The 22,741-nt window shown below is 43.6% G+C and overlaps 1 protein-coding gene across 2 annotated transcripts in view; it reads left to right on the top strand.

Annotated features, from left to right (window-relative positions):
- The window catches only part of TTC21B (tetratricopeptide repeat domain 21B), a 450,819-nt gene that overhangs the window by 15,498 nt on the left and 412,580 nt on the right, over positions 1 to 22,741 (top strand). For both annotated transcript variants that reach the window (XM_029605659.1, XM_029605657.1), the window contains exon 4: positions 17,593 to 17,759. In XM_029605659.1, the coding sequence (XP_029461519.1) occupies positions 17,593 to 17,759 (167 nt within the window). The remainder of the gene's footprint in view (positions 1 to 17,592; positions 17,760 to 22,741) is intronic.

Below are 22,741 nucleotides of genomic sequence, written 5' to 3'. Positions count from 1 at the left end.
AATTTCAGCGATCTTCATTAAAAACTTAAATCTCTTTTCTGAAAAATCCATATTGCCGATCTCCCTTCTAATAATATCTAGTGCATCCATTTGTGGAATATTGGTATAGAGAGCTGTTTTATCGGCTGTCACCAAAATCCAATCCTTCTCCACAGTAGGTAAAGATTATAATTGATTAATAAAATCAATCCATATCAAGAAAGTGGTTACAACTGTATACAGAAAACCCACGGACAAGAACACTTACACTACCAAAGCTTTCACCCCTGGCAACTTAAAAATAATATCCCCACGGGATGTTTGTGTTCCACTGTTGATGAATTTAAAATGCAGGCACAGGATTTGAGTAGTAGGTTTTTGGTTTGTGTGTATACTAAATCCGTTATTAAGAAGCCTACAAACGGGCATTGTATGCCAATAGGGAGAATCTACTGATTAAATCTCAATGTGATAATCCGTTTAGGATGATTTGTTCCATTCCATATTTGTCGAAGTCTCAAATATCAAGGAACTAGTACGGAAACATTGGCATATTTTATCCCTGTTAAAACATTTTTTGGAACCCCCTATGTTTGCTATTAAAAAGCGTCATAGCTTATGGGATAATTTTGAAACAACAGAAAGCTTATGGAGATAAGGATGAGTTGAATTATGGACAGGTCGCTTGCGGTACTTGTTCTGTGTGTCCGCATGTACTGACGTTAAAAGTTTTTCAAACATCCTAGTTTAAGTCGGCCATATGTGCTTCCTGAATTATTTTCTTGCGACACCAGTGGGGTTATTTATGCCATAGTATGTCCTTGTTGGTTGATCTACATAGGACAAACTGCGAGATCTATTAAAGCTCGTATTATCGAGCATAAAAGCCGGATTAGATTGTCTAAGGAACATGTACCATTAGTTGATCATTGGGTGGAACAGCATTATACTCTGGAAGATATTACATTTTTTGTAGTTAAGTGCGATTGGGTCATGGTGGGGGTTTATCAGCGATTTTGAGATGAGTTGAACAAAGATTTATTTTTACATGGCATACATCGATGCCTGATGGTCTTAATGGACCTGTGGAATGGGCAGCATTTATGGGTTAATGGTAGCGTCCTCTGTAGTTGGGGTGTCGATTTATGGAATATGGTTAAGATGTTTTCCATAGTTTGGTTAGGGGGTATTGCTGCCAAAATTGGTCTGTGTTACGATGATATTATAGATTGGATGGTTATGTGTTATAGCAGTGGGTCATCTACCAGTATGAGAAGGGTGACATGGGCGGGCTATTGTAATGTGATTAGCTGGCCTTTGTAACGCGATTAATTAATACGCGGGAGAGTTATAAAGGGGAGTTGTGAGCGAGTGTAGGTAAACACGCAAGAGTGCGTCGGTATGCACGTCATTTCCGGGTAAACGTGAGTAGCGTGGCTATGGCAGCATTCGATGAGGTATGTGTGCTGAGTAGAATTTTTTTGAATTGTGGTTATAATGGAGTTTATTTTGGGGTTTTAGGTGGATCTTGAATCATATAAATATTGTGAAGAAATTGGATTGAAATGGACAGTTTTGTGAGACCATGATGCGATATGTTAATACGGGTGTTATAGAAGGCTGATATATACGGTGTATATGGAGTGGTGAATTTATATATTTAGTGGTTAATAAAGAAACTGTGTGGATGTGAGAGCGATATTTATTAGGATTTTGTGTTTTGGTAATTACAGAATATTGTGCAGAGTATCATCAGTGTGAATAATTTAACATGTCCCTGGTGAAGCCCTAAGAAGTTAGGGTGAAACAGAGATCTTTGTCAGACAGGAGTGAAGACGGAGGACAGTGGACAGGAGTGAAGACTGAGGACAATGTGATGGGATATTGGAGCAGTTACGTATTAGATATGATGGGTTATACTGTATAAAAATTGTTTGGATTACCAAGGAGAAAGTGTCTGTAATTGATAGAAATACACAACAACCTGCAAATTCCTCTAAAAATCGCTGCAATGAGTTAGCACAATTTTTTAAAAATAAGGTATCCTCCATCACAGCACAATTTTCTCACAATAACCTCAATATCTGTCTCCCTACTATCAACCTGCCAGTCTCCCTCTCCTCGTTTGACTCCTCTTCCTCCCTGGAAGTAGAGAACATCCTAAAAAAAATGAAACCCTCTTCACATCCCTCTGAGACCATCCCTTCTAAACTCCTTCTATCTATACCCAAGGTGATCGCCAAGCCATTATCGAATATTCTTAACTGTTCTCTAGAGCATGGAACAGTACCTAACTCTCTCAAACAAGCAGTAGTGAAACCGCTACTCAAAAAACCTAATCTGGACCCCCCCCATTTTGTCTAATTACAGACCTGTTTCCAACCTACCCCTCCTAGCTAAAGTCCTTGGAAAAACTAGTCAATTCACGCCTATCCGATCACCTGGAACAAAACAATATTCTCCCAGCCACCCAACATGGTTTCAGGAAGCATTTAAGTACTGAAACATTACTGCTCTCCCTACACGACACACTCATCAGAGGAACCGACTCAGGATCCTCTTATCTGATTGCCATGCTTGACATCTCTGCTGCGTTCGATACAGTCAATCACGATGTCCTCCTCAACATCCTAAGGAGTATCGGGATCACTGGCATTGCCCTCTCCTGGATACAATCGTACCTCCAAAATCGCTTTTTTACTGTCTTAGTGGATAACAATGAATCTGACCCCACCAGTCTTCCTCAAGGTGTGCCCCAAGGCTCTTCCCTCTCTTCTACCCTCTTTAATATATACATGCTTCCTCTTACTACTCTCCTCACTAGCCTCCACATCAAGCATTTCATTTATGCTGACGATGTGCAACTCATTTTCCTTTTCTCTGACTCTCTCCAAACTGCTCTACAAAACTGGGAATCCTGTCTTTCCTCCATCAACCAACTTCTCAATGACATGCACCTGGCTCTAAATCCCAACAAGACTGAGCTATTAATCATATCTAACAGGCAACCGCTCCCAGACATCCCACTTGCATACTCATCCACCACTTTCCCCGCGCACATTCGCAACTTAGGTGTCCTTATTGATAATCATCTTACCTTTAAACCATACATTAAATCCATCATAAAGGAATGCTATTTTAAGCTACAAACGATAAAAAAACTCAGACCCCTGCTACACTTCTCTGACTTCCGTACAGTTCTCCAGTCTATTATCTTGTCTAAAATAGACTACTGTAACACACTCTTTCTTGGCATCCCCGCAGTACGTACCAAGCCGTTACAACTATTGCAAAACGCCGCCGCTCGGATACTGTCAAACTCTAAAAAAAGAGACCATATCACTCCCACACTTATCGAACTACATTGGCTCCCAATACACTCACGAATTCTTTATAAAGCACTCTCCATCATCCACAAAAGTCTGTTAAATACCAACCTCAACTGGATCAACCCCCCCCTCCTCCCCCGCACCTCTAATAGACCCACCCGCCCAGCCCTCCAAGGAACCCTACGTGCCCAATCCATCAAATCTTTCAAACTCTCCCCCACTATAAACAGAGTTTTTTCTCTCGCCGGCCCCACCATATGGAACTCCCTGCCTCATGATATACGCCTGGAGACCTACACACCCAAATTAAAAAAAAACTGAAAACCTGGCTCTTCCAGCAAGCCTACTCCATGTCACCCCCCACTACATAAACCCCCTCTTTAATTTACACATCGATCCATGACGAAGAATGCCTTATGACTAAGAATGCCTTTGCCCGCTTATTATTGTACTTTGTACATTGCTACTTATGTTTTATAGTTATGTTTATAGTTCTTGTTGTAAATATTTATTGACTTATTAATATTAAATTGTTTAATGTATTCACCTGGTTAGATGTAAGGGCTCCGCCCAATAGTTCTTGTTTTTTGTGAACCGATGCGATGTGCGAACGGACATCGGTATAGAAGAGACTTTAAATAAATAAATAAATATACATAATTGAGTGTATTTTTAATGGTATGATTGAATGTGGATGGATGAAAAAGTGTGAATGTGATAGTTTTTATTTGTTTAGATAGGGCTTTATGCGTTTACATGAATAAATATTATATTGAACAGTATATTGTGATATTTTATGTTCTCTAGAAGTGTAGTCACTATATGGGTATAGGGAATAGTGTATTCTGTATTAGTGTTGTCCTGGTCCTTGGCCTGGACCCGGATACTCAATGCTCACTGTCTGCCCAAATCTTAACTTTGTCTGTCCGTTTCTTATAGGACTTTTGCCTAAGCCCTGCCAGCCCCTGGAACCCAAGGGCTCAACCTGCAGGAACAGGCTGGTATTGGTGAAGCTCCAGCTCCTGTCCCAGTAATAATGAGTCCACCAGCTGTTGGCTTGGACCTAGGCAGGTTCGCCTACTAGGCTGCGTCAAACATGCCACAGCCCAAGGGCTCACATCTATGATAGTTTGCTGAGGCCATGAGCTGGTGGATTCATCACCGGTTCAAGCTATCTCAGGGTTGGCCTTCAAAGTCGAGCAACAGCAAGACCAGCTCAAAACATGACTGGCATTCTTCAAGACCTGGTGGCTCAAATGGAATCCGTGCGGGTCCACGCCCCTGCACCTGCACTGGTGCCTCCCCCAGCTGCCGCGACTCAACAACTGGGACCCATGCTGCATCCTCTGCTACTGCCCAGGTATGAGGGCAACCCTAAGGGCTGCTGAGATTTCTCAACTAGTGTAGAATGCACTTTGAACTGCAGGCCGCCAGTTTTCCCTTGGATAGTACTAAAGTGACCTTCATGCTATCTCTTTGGGGCAGTTCTGCCCTAGCTTGGGCTTCATTGCTGATGGGAAACTTGAATATCTTCCTCCGCCAGTTTCGGCAGGTTTTCGCCGAGGCTGGTCAGGTCTCATCCGCAGCTACAGAGTTGATCCACATCAGGCAGGGTAGTTGCCCCATGGGCGACTACGCCATTCAGTTCCGCATCTTGGCTTCTGAATTCCATAGAGTGAAGATCGCCAGGCCCTGCCAGAAGTTGGCAGTCAGGCTGAGTGTATAAAAGATGAGTTAGCAAGTCAAGACCTGCCTCCCGTATTAGAGGACCTCATTGCTTTGGCCATGTGAGTGGACCACAGTTTCCAGGAGTGAGAAAGGGGGACATCCCACCGGCACTTCAGACTGGTGCTCAAGATCCAGCAGTCTCTGGGTACTACCAACAGACGCCACACCTGCTTTTCCTCAGGAAGAGCCCATGCAAATTGGAAGATCCCGCCTCACTGAGGAAGAGAAACAGAGATGTAGGCTGCTCAAGTTCTGCCTTTATTGCGTAGCCCAGGGGCACTTCACCATCTGTTGCCCTGTAAAGGTGGGAAACTTCCAAGCCTAATGTTGGTTGGAGAGGCAATCCTAGGCCGACCCTCAACGTCTCCTCAGTTACTTGTGCCAGTATGCCTCCTATCTGGGCATATTGAGGTGCAAACCAAGGCCGCCTTGGATTTAGGAGCTGGAGGCAACTGTATAGAGGAAGCCTTGGTCCACCAGTACAACCTCCCTATGATGGTCCTGGACAAGGCGGTTACTATATCCTCGATAAATGGAGAAACCCTGCCCATTGCATCTCTATGGTCATTCTACCTCTCACACTCTGGACGGGGCTCTTAACAAGGAGAGTATCTCCTTCTACGTTTGACCGAAGACTGTCAATCCCAACTTTCTTGGATTACCCTGGCTCATGCTCCATAATCCCTTCATAGACTGGACGGCTTCTGCAGATTGTCTACTGGGGATCCTCCTTCCAACATCACTGTCTTTCCCTGGTCCTTCCATTGGTAACCCTAGCCCGGTCGCAGATCCCAGACCTTCTGGGTCTTCCTTCTCCATACACAGAGTTTGTTGATGGTTTTAATAAACAGCAAGCGGAGACCCTGCCACCTCACAGGTCTTACGACTGTCCAATTGACCTGCTCCCGGATATGATGCCCCTTAAGGGCACGGTCTATCCACTCTTGGCGCCTGAAACCGCAGCCATGTCCACCTACATTTAGCAAAACCTGGCGTCGGGTTTCATCCCCCTTCGTTATCTCCTGCAGGGGCAGGATTTTTCTTTGTGGGTATGAAAGATGACTCTCTCTTAGGTTGTGCATTGATTATAAGGCCTCAATGCCATAACTCACAAGACTAGATATCTACTACCTCTCACTATGGAATTATTCAACAATCTGTTGGGGGGCGCAAAACTTTACAAAGGTAGATCTCAGAGGAGACTACAATCTCATACAGATGTGAGAGGGCAACAAATGGAAGATGGCATTCAACACCTGGGATGGCCATTATAAATATCTGGTCATGCCATTTGGCCTTTGTAATGCTCTTGCTATCTATCAACATATGTCCAATGAGTTCTTCAGAGACCTCCTGTATTCTCATGTTGTGGTACATCTGGATGACATTCTTGTCTTTTCACGCTCCTTGGCACAGCATCGTGAGCATGTGAAACAGGTATTATAGAGACTCTGAGAGCATCACTTATATGCTAAACTGGAAATGTGTACTTTCGAGCAGGAAGAACTGTCATTCTTGGACTACATGATCTCCCAGCAAGGTCTGCGCATGGATTCTGAGAAGGTGAAGGCCATTCAAAACTGGCTGCATGCTGTCAGGATCAAGGTCTTGCAATGATTCCTTGGCTTTGCCAGTTATTATCTTCAGTTCGTGCATGGGTACTCCTCCCTGGCTGCTTCTCTTACCACTCTTACAAAGAAGGGCTTCAACACCAGACAGTGGTCTAAAGTGGTGGTCCATGCCTTCTGCCAGTATATGCCACTGCCACTGGGGTAGGAACTGTCCTTGCTCACCATGACAATAAGGGAACCCTCAGACCTTGCTTCTTTTTCCTGTTGATAGCAGGGCTGAATTAGCCATGCTGTCATGGGATCTGTCAATCAGGTCCGGGAGGCGGAGCTTTAACAAGCAGAGATTAGATTTTTGGTCTCTGCGGCTGCGCGTGTGTTCCCGTGCAGGAAAGTAACAGATTCTCCTCAGTCTGTTTTTCTGCAAGCGGGATCGCACGCGGGGCTGACTTCTCCTCAGTGTTTATTGTTTCTAAAGAAATGTCAAAAAAGTCAGGGTTTAAACCCTGTACCTGTGGCTAGGTAATGTCGGTCACGGATTGCCATGACCGATGTTACCAATGCCTGGGGCCAGAACACAATTTAAAAAATTGTGAATTTTGTGCCTGAATGTCCCTAAGAGCCCAAAAACAGCCGGCTTACAGGATTCGGGAACTTTTCAGTTTTTCGGAGCCATCGGAGGCTCATTCTTCACCTGGCCCCTCGATAACAATGGCTCCATTACAAAAACGAGCGTCGTCATGGGATCCTCAACCCTCCAGGCTTGGAAGTAAGGACTTGCTGAAACAACATAGGCCATCGGATCCGAGAAGACCGACAGACGCATACAGCACTGACAACATCGGCGCACACGGCGCCGGGAGCTGTCTGCACGCACAGCGCCGGGAGCCGTCTGCGCACACATCGCCGGACACTTAAGACATCTGCGCGCACGACGCCAAAAACTTATGCGCACAAGTCAACATATGCGCATAATCTACAGAAAACAACGGCGCACAGGGCGCCGAAGGCATTGTAGCATACGACAACAAGGAAATCGAAGCACAGTGAACTTCATCAGTCCAAACACCCATATCATTCAATAACACATGGGTTAAAACGAAAACATCAGTCTCCAGAGGTACTGCATTCCACCTCTTCAGATTCCAATTCTAGAGAGGTGAAATCAAAACATATAAGACGATCGCCGTCAGGAAGTAGAATCCATACAGGACGCCATCACCATAGGCGGTCATGTCACTCACATCAAAAACCGGGGAAGACAAAGGGATACATGGGAAGTTAGCCCTTCTACTTCTAGGTCATCCCACACACAAAGTGCAGATAACTTATCTCGTAGAAACATAATACAAATCAGTTCCTCTGCTGCATCTACATCCTCAGATAATTCTGTTAGGACCACAGACGGCAGGAGGGGGCAGAAGTATGAGGTGCCAAGTGCTTCCCCTCAAATTCCTTCCGTGCAACCTAAACCATGTGAGTTACCGAAACAATCTGGTCGTTCAACAATGCCTCCTCAAACAAGAGAAGCATTTTTAAAATTATCCCAATCGTTAGCAGGTTTTTACGAAACACTTCAATCATCTTTTAAGATGTCTTAACGAACTATCTGTGAGTTCTCCGGAACACCGTATACATACCTCTAGAGAACCGTCTGTGGAGCCTCCGGCATCCACAGTAGCACAATGTCCAATTTCACCAATTCAACAGCATGATACACCTATCGATTCTCTGTCTCCGGAAACATCCCCATCGTCATCTACTGGATTCCCTTCGGATCCTCAGGAACAACCGCACGAACAGTATTCCCCTCCAGAGGACCTGACATATCCAAAATTTTAGAAAAATTAGGCACGATATTACATCTGGAGGTACAAAAGGAGACAGACCATAGATCAGAAACCTTTGGTCTCCTAAAGATTTTTGACGCTCCGGGAGAACCAACATCTGTCCCACCACAGGAACTGTTACATACAATCTTACAGAAATCTTGGGAAACACCTTACTCTCTGTCAGCGGTTTCAAAGAAAACGGATATAAAATTTCGCATGCGAAAAACATCACCTTACTCTATGCCACAACTACCACATGTTTCAATTGTGGTAGAGTCTGCAATGCAAAGATTCAAAAAAGCAAAGTCGCATGCCTCATATCCACCAGGCAGAGACAACCGATATTTAGATGAGTTTGGCAGGAAAATGTACCACAACTCAATGTTGAATACCCGCATTATGCACCATCAATTCTACATGGTACAATACCTATATGAGTGCATACAAGCCACAAAAGGCATGCTTTCCTTGACGGCAGATCAGATACCACCGCTTCTTCATGACATGGAGGAGTGTTCTCGACACCTTCTGCGGTCGATATATGAGGGATTTGAAACATTATCTAGAGCGTCTGCAACAGCCATTGCAGCCCGTAGGATGACATGGTTACGTTCTAGTACGATACGAGAAGATTTACATGAAAAACTAACAAACCTCCCGTGTACAGGAGATAACCTGTTAGGAGAACGATTTCTTTTTTTAAAATTTTTTATTTATTGCATTTCTTATGTTATTACAATTCAATTTGGATATAGGGGAAACATAAATTTTACAAGATATTCAAATCCAATACATATTTTTCCCCATACATTATCCACACCAAGGATAATAAAAGAAAATATTAGAGAGCATAGACATTAAGTAAAACATATGGAGCAATACAAAAGAATACTTTGAAATCTTCCTTGTAGTCCCTCATCACCTCTAATGATCCGTTAATAACAACTCTTAGGAGTGTGTATCTAGAAATGCTCTTAATTGATCCGGATAATTGAAAATATATGAATTATGTTGATATTTTATATAACATTTGCAAGGGTAGCGTAGTGAAAATTGTGCACCTCTATCTTGCACTTCCTTCTGGAGTGCTATAAAAAGTTTTTGTCTTATCTGAGTTGTTCGCACAACATCCGGAAATATTCTTACAGGTGCACCATAAAAATCTTGTTTTTGTTGTCTAAAGTGAAGTTTTAACACTTCATCTCTCTCTGAGTGGGAGAGAAACTGTACTAATAAAGTTGCTGTATTATCAATTTTCGATTCAAATGATTTTTCCAGAAATTCTGTCAAATTGAAATTTTCTACCTCTTTTAAGTTATTATCCTCCTTGCCTTGTTGTAGATAATAAATCTTAGATATTTTAGGAATTGAATTATCTGAATATTTTAGGATATGTTTCAGATAACTATTAAATAAGTCCACTGGAGTAACCAAGTGGACTTTAGGAAATTTAATATTCTTAAATTCAATTTCCTGTTTTCATTCTCTATCATCTCTATTTTTCCTTCATATTCTTGTACAGATTTTATTAAATTCACCTGAATTTTCTGAATTCCTCCCACTTTCTCATCCAAAATATTAACATTTTTCTCTAGATTTTCAATCTTCCCTTGCATGAGCACATTCTTATTCAATACTTCTTGAACATTAAGAGTTAATTTATTTATCGATTTTTGCATATTCATAATCATTAAACCCAATAGGAGAACGATTTCAAGACACAGTCGGCAAATTAAAAGAGGATGTTCTAGCAGTCCAACCCTTAACATCACAAGCTCACTACTCGACCACGCATCGTTATATGGCATCTACTCGTAGGCAATCCTATGCCCGTAGGCCTTATAGGTCTTATCAATCCTTTCGTACACAGACGTATCCATCTTACCAGCGTCCTCCGCCGCAACAACACAACTCAACTCAACGTAGGGGTAAGTCGCGTAACCAAAGACAGCAGACACAGCAACCGGCTGCTGCAGTAAAATCAACACCATCTTTTTAATAACCCAGCCACCACCACTACATCAAGCACCACCTGGCAGAATTCATTCTTGCCTGGCAACCTGGGAGAGAATAACAACCGATTAATGGGTTTTAGACATAGTATGTCATGGCTGTCAACTCCAATTTGCCACAAAACCCATATTACCTCACTTTTCCACTCTAAAGAGTCAAAGTTTCTAACCACAACTGGGGGAGGAAATTGCGTTACTTCGCAAACAGCAAGCCATTCAACGGATTTCCCCGAAACTCCAAAAGGTGGGATTTTATTCCCCATACTTCCTCATACCCAAAAAGTCGCCCTATATTAGATCTACGGGAATTAAACAAATTCCTGACCAAAGAAAAATTCAAGATGGTATCATTGAAATCAATCCTACCTCTGATTCAACCCAATGACTGGATGTGTTCCATTGGTCTAAAGGATGTTTACACACATATTCCAATTCATCCATCCTCGTGGCGATACCTGTGCTTCCGAAACAGGCATCATCACTACCAGTACAAAGTTCTTCCCTTTGGACTATCGGCTGCATCCAGGGTTTTCACCAAATGTATGGTTGTGGTGGTGGCTCATCTCAGACAACAAGGGATAACAATCTTTCCATATCTGGACGATTGGCTGATAATCACCTCAACTCCGAGCATCTTAATTGATCTTAATAGACTGCTTACAGGTATTAGGACTAGTGATCAACTTTCAGAAATCACACCTACAACCAACACAACAACTGCAATTCATAGGAGCATGCCTGGACACCACTTGCAACCGGGCATATCTACCAAACGACAGGATATCACAATTGTGTCATCTTCATGTGTTGCACCATACTCAGAGACCTTCGGTGAGACAAATCTTAGTAGTCCTAGGCCACATGGCAGCGGCTATTTTTATGGTTTCCAACACCAGACTACACATGAGATGCCTGCAATGGGGACTAAAACGTCAATGGAAACAACACTCACAACCGTTGACACAGAGGTTATCGTTGACCTCTGAGATGAGATGGGACATTACATGGTGGCTCCTAGACTCCACCCTGTCCAAGGGAGCATTATTCAGTTCCCCTCCTCACAACGCAGTCTTAACCACAGATGCGTCTCACAAGGGATGGGGAGCACATCTTGAGATTTACGAAACCCAAGGGTTATGGACAATCTCCGAGCAGACGCTACAGATAAATTTATTAGAGTTCAGAGCAATTCGAAATGAATTACAAGTGTTTCAGGGCTACCTGAAAGGTCACAGGGTCATGATATACACAGACAATCAAGTGGCGATGTTTTACATCAACAAACAAGGAGGGTCCGGTTCATGGTCCCTTTGCAAGGAGACCCTGGCAATCTTCGAACATGCTCACCGAAATTGCATACATCTGCAAGCAACTTACCTACCAGGAGTGGCAAATACAAGAGCGGACAGGCTAAGCCGCATCTTTCATCCTCACAAATGGGCACTCAATTCTGAAGTCGCCCAAGACATCTTCATACAGTGGGGGATGCCTGAGATAGATCTATTTGCAAAGGAGATCAACGCTCAAGTTCCCAAATTCTGCTCGATAAGACCAAGCCAGTTCAGGATCGCTCAGGACGCCTTCCTCATTCTGTGGACGACAGGCCTCCTGTATGCCTTTCCTCCCATACCACTCACAACAAGGACAATTCAAAAGTGCATAGCAGACAAAGCTCAACTGATACTCGTAGCCCCGGCTTGGCCGAGGCAACCGTGGCACAGTTTCCTTCTCAGACTGTCCATCATGGACCCACTTCGATTACCGAATCGTCCAGATCTACTCTGCCAAGATCAAGGAACGCTCCTACACCCACTACACTCATCTCTTCACTTGACAGCGTGGAGATTGAAAGGCTCCTTTTAACAGAACAGGGAGTTTCCCCTTCGGCACAGTTCATCTTATTAGAATCCAGGAAACTCTCAACGAGGAAAAATTATAGCTATAAATGGAAACGCTACTCGACCTGGTGCACTTCCAAAGGCATACCACCATTGGACTGCTCACCTGAGCTTCTCATAGATTATCTTCATACACTGTACGCAGCTGGTCTAGCAACATCATCCATTAGAGTCCATCTCAGTGCCATAGGTGCATATCATAGACCAGTTAACAATATTCCTATCTCCAATCACCCCTTACTATCCCGTTTCATTAAGGGATTAACTCACCTTCATCCTCCGATCTCTAAGCCTCCAGTTCTGTGGAACCTCAACATAGTTTTTGAACAGCTCATGCTTTCCCCGTTTGAACCCATGGACTCAGCACACATTAAATACCTCACATGGAAGGTAGTATTCCTCATGGCAGTAACATCAGCACGATGAGTCAGTGAATTACAGGCCTTGGTCCATTACTCTCCATATTTACAGTTTCATCACCAGAAGGTGGTTCTCCGAACTCACCCATCCTTCCTACCAAAAGTGGTTTCTCAGTTTCATCTCAATCAAACCATAGAACTACCCATCTTTTTCCCTAAACTGCATGCAAATGATAGGGAAAAATTACTGCATACATTAGATTGCAAAAGAGCTTTAGCATATTACAAAGACAGAACAAACCCAGACTCCCGAGTTTCTCAACTCTTTGTCTCTTTTGACCCTAAGGCGCCTGGACTACCAGTGGCTAAACGCACCATCTCCAGCTGGATAGTGCAATGCATTACGTTCTGCTACCACAAGCAAAAACTAAAGCTAAATTCTGTTCCTAATGCTCACCAAGTCAGTGCAGTGGCGGCCTCCTTGGCACACCTTAAGAATGTATAGTCCATAGACATTTGTAAGGCAGCTACATGGTTATCGCTCCATACCTTCACATCTCACTACCGCCTTGTTCAACAAGCAGCCACTGATGCGAAGATAGGGCACGCAATCCTGCAATCTCTATCCTCCTCTTCACGGTGACTGCCACTATTAATGATCACGTACAACCATAGATATCATAAACAACGTGATCGGGAGCTTGGGACTCCCATGACAGCATGGCTAATTCAGCCCTGCTATCAACGGGAAAAAGCAAGTTTGCTTACTGTAAACGATGTTTCCATAGATAGGATGAATTAGCCATGCTGACCCACCCTCCTCCCTGGCAGTCGCCATCTCTTCGACTATACTACTGCTTAATCACAGACTGAGGAGAATCTGTTACTTTCCTGCGCAGGAACACACGTGCAGCCGCAGAGACCAAAAATCTAATCTCTGCTTGTTAAAGCTCTGTCTCCCGGACCTGATTGACAGATCCCATGACAGCATGGCTAATTCATCCTGCTATCTATGGAAACACTGTTTACGGTAAGCAAACTTGCTTTTTTCTCTAAGAAGTTCACCGCCACAGAAAAAGTTGATACCATCAGGAATAGCGAATTCTTAGTGGTAAGATGGTTGTGGAAGAGGAGCACTACCTATTTGAGGGGGGCTAACATCCCATCACAATCTTCATGGATTATAAGAATTTACAGTATCTCTTAATAAGCTCTATGCTTAAACTCATGTCAGGCCCAGTGGTTTTTATTCTTCAACCGCTTCGATTTCATGCTCAAGTACATTCTACAGAGAATAACCAGCAGGCTGATGCTCTTTTACAGCCTTTGTGACAGAGGATGCCACAGAACCCTTTTGCCATGTCATTGACCTGTCGAGAATTGTGATTGCCATAGCAATGCCTGCCCATCCGGAAAGATGGAAGTTCCTAAATGCCTATTTAAATGAGTTCGTGATGCCCCCCTGACGGGTCATCTTGGTATCGCCAAGACCATGGAATTGCTTATTTGTCACTACTGTTGGCCTCAAGTAAGGCGTGATGTGAAACATTACGTACAGTCCTATGCCAGTTATGCTGCTAATAAGAGCTCCCATGTTTGCCTTTTGAGGCTGTTACAGCCATTGCCAGCTCCTGAGAAACCTTGGACCAATGTGGCCATGGACTTCATCACCAACTTCTCTCTCTCTAATGGATGTACTTCCATCTGGGTTGAGGTGGATCGGTTCTCCAAAATGGCCTATTTAATTCCACTCCCTGGGCTTCCATCCGCACCAGAATTGGCTCATCTTTTTCCAGCATATCTTCCATCTCCATAGGTTACCTGAGTACATTCTCTCAGATCGGGGAGTGCAGTTCACAGCACAGTTTTGGAGAAGTCTATGCAAGAAATTTGGAGTTTCTTTGGATATTTCATCCACATATCACCCTCAAAGTAATGGACAGATGGAGAAAACCAACCAGATCCTTAAGGGATTCCTGCGAGCCTATGTTAATGAATGACAGGACAACTGGGCATCTCTCCTCCCATTGGCAGAATTCTGTCAAAACAACCATGTTGGAGATTCTTCTGGATCGTCTCCATTCCAGATCATGTTTGGTAGACATTCTCGGGTGCCATGCCCCATCCCAGTGACTATTCTATGTCCTGCAGCCAACATCATGTGCCAAGACCTCAATGAGCTATGGCAAAAGACCCACCAATTCCTTATGGCAGCCATGGGACGATATAAAAAACAAGCAGACAAAAAGTGGCAGCTGGAATCCCATCTTAATCCTGGGGACTTGGTATGGTTGAGCACCCACAACATAGGACTCAGGACTCCCTCTACTAAATTCTCTCCATGGTTCATTGGATCATTTCCTATTATTTGCCAGATGGGACCAGTGGCTTATCAGTTGAAGTTACCCCCTACCCTCAGCGCCACATGATATTTGGATACCCAGGGATGATGAACCCTTTCAGAAAATCTGATAGGTTATTGGCAGCCCTGTCTTCTTCCTGCCCAGCTTAGGGGGTAGCTTTTGTATTTCCCAAGCATAATGGACTGGTCTAGCAGGAGGAAAAGGAAGGCGAAATTGTTTTTACCTGATAATTTTCTTTCATTGAGTCCTACTAGACCAATCCAGGCCCCATCCAGAAATTCATGGGCCACTAGCAGAGTCTCACGGGGTAGACCAGCTTTCTTCTTTCTCTTTCTCCCCTCTTTGCCCTTTCCTGAGAGGGGAATATCCTTGAGGAATGAAAAAAAATAAATATATGTATGTGTGTATGATATATATGTGTGTGTATGTTTATATAATATATATTGTATGTATATATGTAAAGAAGAAAAAGGGCTAAGAGTGGGAGACCGTGTCTGGTTGCTTTCACAGTAATTTATTGGCAAGGGTCTGTGGCCATTCCCCTCTTACAGCTGAGAATGAGGTCATGAAGGGAGTGTGCCCTTTGTCTCCAGCAGTTGAGGAGTAGGGAATTCCCAAGTGATCTAGCCTGACTCAAGGAAAGAAAATGATGAGGTAAGAAGAATTTTACCATTCTTCCCTTGTTTTCCTCCCAAATAAAAGCCACTTACTCACTGATGTAAGCACCTAAAACCACTATGTTCTAAACCGGGAGGCAAGATGGCCGCCAAGTGAAAACCGGAGAGAACACCTGAAGAGAGAGGCTATTACCTGTTACTTTTTTCCTATGCAAAATGCCTCATACTAAGAGGAAAGGGAGGCTTAGGGAGGTGAAAGAAGAATCACCATCCTTAGACCCCCGACAGCCTCGAATCAAAGGGTTTTTCCCAGGACCCATTACATTTTCATGGGAAGGCTTAGTCGCTGGGAGTGCAGTACTGGAGCAGGCACAGTCTCCCCTGACCTGCAATACTACCTTAAGCCCCGGAGAGCCGAGAAGGCCAGCTCACCCAGTAAACATCACGATACCTCCTGGAACCCAGAAGCAGTAAGGAGCCCTTTGGAGATAGATCTAAGTGAAGGAGGAACCGCAGACTGGGAGGAGAGCCGACGAGAGACCCGTGGGCTTGGAGGAGCAACCGTAGCAAGCCCGGAAAGAGCTATGAGAACTTTGACTCTGGAGTCCTCGCTGGGAGCTAGGAGAAAAGGAGAAGCCATCAACACCAAAAGGTAAAGGAAAGATTCAGAGCGTTGAGGAGGAAGCGGGAGATGGCTATATGAAAGCCTTAACGGCGGGTTTTACGATATCTACCCCGGGGAAAATAACAGAGGGCATGTGGGCAAATCTGAAGTCAATCGAAATGTCCATTAATACTCTGTCTGCAGTCACTACAGAAACAAGGAATCAAACTATTGCAAATAATAATCTCATTTCGAATTATGGGAAAAAAGTAGAAGAATTGGACAAAAAATTATCTTCGGTTGAAAATGTCCAGCAAAAACATAATATCGATAATATTACCAACAGAAGATTAGAGAAAGTGGAAAATGCTCTCAGGGCCCATAATTTAAGGGTCCTGAATTTTCCTGTGGTTCCTATGCGCTCTCCTTTAGAACTGTTTCAAAATTATATGAAGCAAATCCTTAAAATACCAGAGACTGCTTTACCTGTAATTATTAAATCTTTCTATTTGCAACAGCGGTCCCAAACTGAAGGACTGGAAAGAGATGGGAATCAATTACCTTCGATAGATTTATCAAATATTCTAGAAATTACCATGGTCACTGAGATAATTCAAAGGAAAACTTACTTATATCTTTTGCCTTTCTATCTGACCGCAGCTATGTTTTGAAATTATTTTTTTAGAAATAGGCAAAGAAATGTATATGGTTATCCAATTTGGATATATCCCGATGTTAAAACGACACAAGCTAGACATAGAGATTTCCTTAATATGCGTTCGTCAGTCCTTCAAATAGGTGCCATGTTCACTCTTAAATATCCATGTAAATGCTGTGTGAAGCATTCTGGTGTTAATTATAAGTTTTTTTGAACCCGCACAACTTAGGGCATTCATAGATGCTTGTTCCCAAGAGGCATCCCCTCAAGCCTCGGCTTGTTAGAAAAGTAGGTAGTGGTGTCATTTGGTGTACATGATTTACTTTAAATGGATATATATTCCTTAAATATTGCGCTTATAGTACCGCTTCCCTAATATTCTTTTATTTTAGGATGTTTGCATAAATATTAATGATGGATGGATATCCTATGTTTTTCTTTATATTTCATTGAATGATTGTAAACACCAGTTTTTCTGAACAAGAGTTTTCTTGGGTATATGTTCAAAAGGTTTTTTGAAAATAAAGAATTAAAACCAAAACAAAAAACCCACTATGTAATAATTTAGTTTGTGCATTTCATTTGCTGTTGACATATGTGCCATAATCTACAGTTTTTATTGAATAATTGTATTAAAATTTACAGATCGTGAGGCTATTCAGGAATTGGATGCTAAAATGAAGGAGAGCCGTAGATCAGCAGGACAAAAGGCTTTGTATTTTGCTGGTTTGTTTCTCTGGCATCTTGGCCGCCATGACAAAGCCCGTGAATATGTTGACAGAATGATCAAAATTTCTAATGGCAGCAAAGAGGTAACAGTATTTATTATGAATTATGAAAGATTTCATGCTCTTCAACTAGTAGATCACTAAATGAATTTTTACAATTTTTACAGGTCATTTAAATTTCCACTGCTGACTCACAAAATGGGCAAAGCATAAATGCTTACATCGATGTAAAATACCAAAATATAATGCTATGCACTGTCAAATGGCACAAATAGATTTTAAATGAAAAATTATGTTAATGAGATTTGAAGTTTAACACTAAGAGAACCTTGTTCCCTTCCCACATATTGTTACGGTTGGGGTATTTAAGTTAGGGTTAGGGATAGAGGGCAGCTGAGTACATGGCATCTGAAAGCAATCTCCAGAATTCCTTATTTTAGCATGCTATGTCCTTGGATTTTATTTGTGTTTAGAAGTAAACTTTCTCTAGAATTTCTATTTTAATTAGATAGAAATAACATCCTTTGTTGTAATTAATCACTTTTTCTTTTATATTAAATGAAAATAAATAGCTGCTAGATAACTCAGTTTTTCTGTCTGACATGTGCAGAGGTACAGTTATTACAGGAACTAAGTCTTCAGTCTGTGTCCTTTCTGCTAATTTCCCCTCCATTGTACTCACTTATGTTGAGGAAGTGGGCTGTAAATAAGTTTAGAACTATGCCAACATGTCTTGGGTTGTTTTTTTTTTTTTTTTCATAGCTCATCCAGATACATTCAGGCTCAATGATGACAATGTGAACAAAGGATTAATTAAAGTGGAGCATCCACATTTTTATATATTTCTTTGATTGATAATAATGGTTGTATTGTATGATTGTTTAAGAAAAGTAAATAACTGAAAGAACAGTGTGCCCTCTAAGTTCTTCTCAATGTTTCAGAACTACAAACAGCAAATAGTAATAATGCTATCCACTAAATGTGATACTCTTATATATCAATGTTTAAAACTATTTATGCTGCCATGCAGTTTCTTTAATACTCAATGGCAGTTGTGCTCCATAGTGTTAGATATTTCTCTGCACTCAGGCAGGCCAATCCATACCAGAGGGTTATGCACTCCTACCAGCAGATGGAGAAGGAGTTTATAAAGCTGACTCGCTCAAGTCACTGATACATAACCCTGCCCCAACATTAGCCCCCCAGTATTCTCTGTCCCCAGCAGATGGTGGACATGCATTTCCCTTCTGGGGATTGCTTGTGGTAAAAAAAAAAAAAAAAAAAAGGAAAGAAAACTAGGAGAAGATTCCTGAGCTCCTGAGGTGACACCCATTTGGTCCCTCCCTTAGTTGAGCGCTTTAAGTCTGGAAGCCTGACCAGGTGTAGACTTACAAAAAAAAAATACAATAGTGAAAAGAGGACTAGGAAGTGCTCGGCGATGAAGGCTTGTGCCCTCTTCATGCTCTCAGCCAGGGAGGGCTGAGCTCAAAAAGTAGGGAAGTTTTAGGCCCCTCTTTGTTTCCTTACCGGGTAGTCCTTCCCTTGGCGTTTTCCTCTGTGTTTCTTACCCCCTTTTCCCTCTTATTTCTGGGGAGTTAGTGTACAGTGGAGGCGGTTTGGGCTTGGCAGGTTGAGTAACTTTTGGCTAGGCTCCATTTCTCAGGTTCGGTTCAGTCAGCTGCGTGGTAGATTTCCTTCCCCGCGTGCTTAGGTATGTTGCGCATTCTCACCGCATGGCAGTATCCTGATGTGGGCACTGGTGCACATAAGGCTGCCACCTAGATTTGAGCGTGTATTTGTGCGGTAACACCTGGGTGCTGTGGGGTGCGTGCAGGAGGCCACCTAGAGCCAAGTGCAGGAAAACTGTGGTGCAAGGGTCAAAAAAGTCTAAGCACCTTGCTATCTGCCTGTGTCATCTCTGTTTAGATGCTCAAGGTGATTTGGCTACTACAGATTTTGCCGACATTGGGACATCCCTTTGGCCTATGGTGGCTCTGGAGGGGAGTGGGGTCAGAGGTGACACAGCAGACAGTTCCCCTTCCCCCTTGTTCCCAATGGCAGAGGCATCCCCGAGAGAGGGGTCAGAGAGTGCCAAGTTTAGGCTATAGGCCCCTGTATGGATCCATCCTCCTCCTCCTGGGTGGAATTTTTCCAGGGCCTGCAGGCTTTTCTGCAGGAGTGCCCAGCAGAGGTGAAGCAACTTATTAAGAAGGGATCATGTGCTTGGGTCTCCCACTTGTCAGCCACTGTAGGCAAACACTGCAGGAAGGATATCCCTGGAAGTGTTCAGGAGCATGTGGATCATAATACGTCGGATGACTCTGATGCGGATGTAGTTTTCTCCCCTTTAGAAGAGGGAGAAATTCCACCTGATTTGGAGCCATATCGATACTGTACTCTGTTTTTTTTTTTCCACAAAGATGAGTTGTCTAGTCTGTTGACTCAGACTCCGAAGACGCTTGATGTGGAAAGGGGTGGGGGGTGGGTTGGGAGGGTGACGCTATGGGCTTGCAAAAGAAAGATTCCATATTGGTCACTTTACGCAAACCACCCTGTTTCTTTCCTCTCATGGATCCAATTCAAGAGTTAATTGACCTTGAGTGGAATGCCCCAGAGGCAAGTTTTAAAGGGAGGCATGTTTTAGTGGGTTTATACCCCTTGGATCTGAAGGCAAGGGAACAGTTGAGATTCCCGAGGGTGGATGCTTGGCATACGCTATTACCAAGCGAACAACCATCCAGGTGGAAGGAGGGGCAGCTCTAAAAGATGCTCAAGATAGGAGGATTGAGTCTATCCTTAAACAGCCCTTTGAGGCTATGTCAATGAATTTGAAGATTACTTCTTGCTGCTGCATGGTGGCTCAAGAGACAAAAGGAGCAGAGTCTGATGGCAGATCGGTTATTGAACTGGGAACCACATTCTTACTCGATGCGGACTTTGACTTGCTGCAGACAGCCGCAAGAGGGGTGGCTTCCGTGATAGCGGCTAGGTGCCAGTTGTGGCTGCGAAATTGGTCCAAGTCCAATCTCACAAAGTTACCCTTTAAGGGTTCTCTTTTATTCGGAAGAGAGTTGGAGAAGATTGCAAATAGCTGAGGTGAATCCAAGGTTCCTTGATTGCTGGAGGACAAGAAGGCGGCTTTGCGTCCTTTTAAAGTGAAAGGCCGCTCCAGGGATTCCTGTCTGTTTTGTCTTTACAGAGGAGTAAAGGACTTGTCCCTTCAGAAGATCTCAGTCCTTTGGCCTAAGAAGCCTCATAAAGTTGCAGGCTTCAGGGCTCACCTACTGGATCAGGAGATAGGCAGGTGTATATCTCACTTTTATCAAAGGTGGGCCCAAATTATGACAGACCATTGGGTCCTGGAAGTGCTAAGGGACTTTATGTTTTAGAATTTCTCTGAATTCCTCCAGATGCATTTATGGTCTCTCCATGCAACTCTCTGTAGAAGAGTGGCTCTGGAGACTACGTTAAGGAGGCTGTTGGATTTGTAGCCCATAATTCCTGTTCTCAGATTGCAAGAAAATATGGGGTGCTATTCAATTTATTTTGTCATTCCCAAGAAGGAAGCAGAGTCTTTTTGGCCCATCCTGGATCTGAAGGGAGAAATTTGCATATGATTTAGTTCATAGTGGAAACTCTACATTCCGTAATAATGGCAGCACAAACAGGGGAATTTCTCATGTCTTTCGACCTGACGGAGGCCTATCTACATATTCCCATTCACCAGGAACATAGTTTCCTACGCTTCGCCGTTCTGGGATGTCATTATCAATTTCAGGCCCTACCCTTCGGGCTGGCTACTGCACCCAGGAACTTCTTCAAGATCATGGTGGTGGTAGTGGAGGCTCTGCGCAAGGAGGGATTTCTGGTCCATCCGTATCTGGACTGGTTGATTCAGGCCAAAAGTGCAGACGAGAGGCATCTGGCAAGGTATCTCCTTGTTTCGGGAGATGGGCTGGGTGGTGAACTTGTCCAAGAGGAGTTTTCAGCTGTCTCAGATGCTAGAGTATCTCGGCATGTGAATCGATATGGGCAGAGTGTTTCTACAAGAGAGTCACATTCAGAAATTAGTTACTCAAGTTCAGGCCTTGAAACAGACTATTTGTCCCATGGTGTGGTCTTACCTGCAGGTCCTGGGATCAATGGCAGCCACATTGGACGTAGTTCCCTGGGTGAAGGGCGCACATGAGGCTCCTTCAGTGTGTATTGCTCTCCTGGTGGAATCCGCAGTCACAAGAGTACACAGTGAGACTCCACTTATCGTTGGAGGCGAGTGTACAGTTGTAGTGGTGTTTACAAGTGGATCATCTCAGGAAGGGGGTTTCCTTGGAGGCACTGGAATGGTTAATACAACAGATGCAAGCCTTCTGGGTTGGGGGGCTCACTGTCAAGAGTTGGTGGTGAAAGATCTGTGGAATGCCGATGAGAGGCAGTGGACCATCAATCGGTGGGAAGCGCATGCAGTTCGACTGGCAAACTTGCAGTTCACTGAGTGGCTGGAAGCTTGAGCGGTAAGGATAATGTCAGACAATGCTACGACAGTGGCCCTACATCAGTCATCAAGGTGGAACCAGAAGCCAACAGGTGTCAGTGGAAGTAGATGTGCTCATGGTGTGGGCAGAACAACATCATCAGGACATCTCTGTCTCCCACATTGCCGGGAAAGATAATGTAAGGGCCGACTTCCTCAGCAGCCTGGTCTTGGACCCAGGAAAGTGGGAGTTTGCAGATGAGGCCTTTCAACTCATAGTGACATGCCGGGGTCGCCCGTACTTGGATTTACTGGCGAGCTCCAACAACGCGAAGGTACCAATGTTCTTCAGTCACAGAAGGGATTCGAGAGTGCTGGCCATAGATTCTCTCATTCAGCTCTGGCTGCAGAGTAGGGTATTATATGCCTTCCCACCATGGCCAATGATAGGCAGGGTCATTTGGAAGATTGTAAGTCAGATTGAAACTGTACTTTTGGTGGCTCCAGAATGTCCCTGGAGGTCATGGTATGCTGATCTTCAGAGGCTATTGTGGTCAGTTCTTTCAGACTACTATTCAGGAAGGATCTATTGGAT

The sequence above is a fragment of the Rhinatrema bivittatum genome, chromosome 6, assembly GCF_901001135.1.
Source record: "Rhinatrema bivittatum chromosome 6, aRhiBiv1.1, whole genome shotgun sequence".
NCBI classification, from domain to species: domain Eukaryota; kingdom Metazoa; phylum Chordata; class Amphibia; order Gymnophiona; family Rhinatrematidae; genus Rhinatrema; species Rhinatrema bivittatum.
This window is presented reverse-complemented; position numbering and strand designations above follow the sequence as displayed.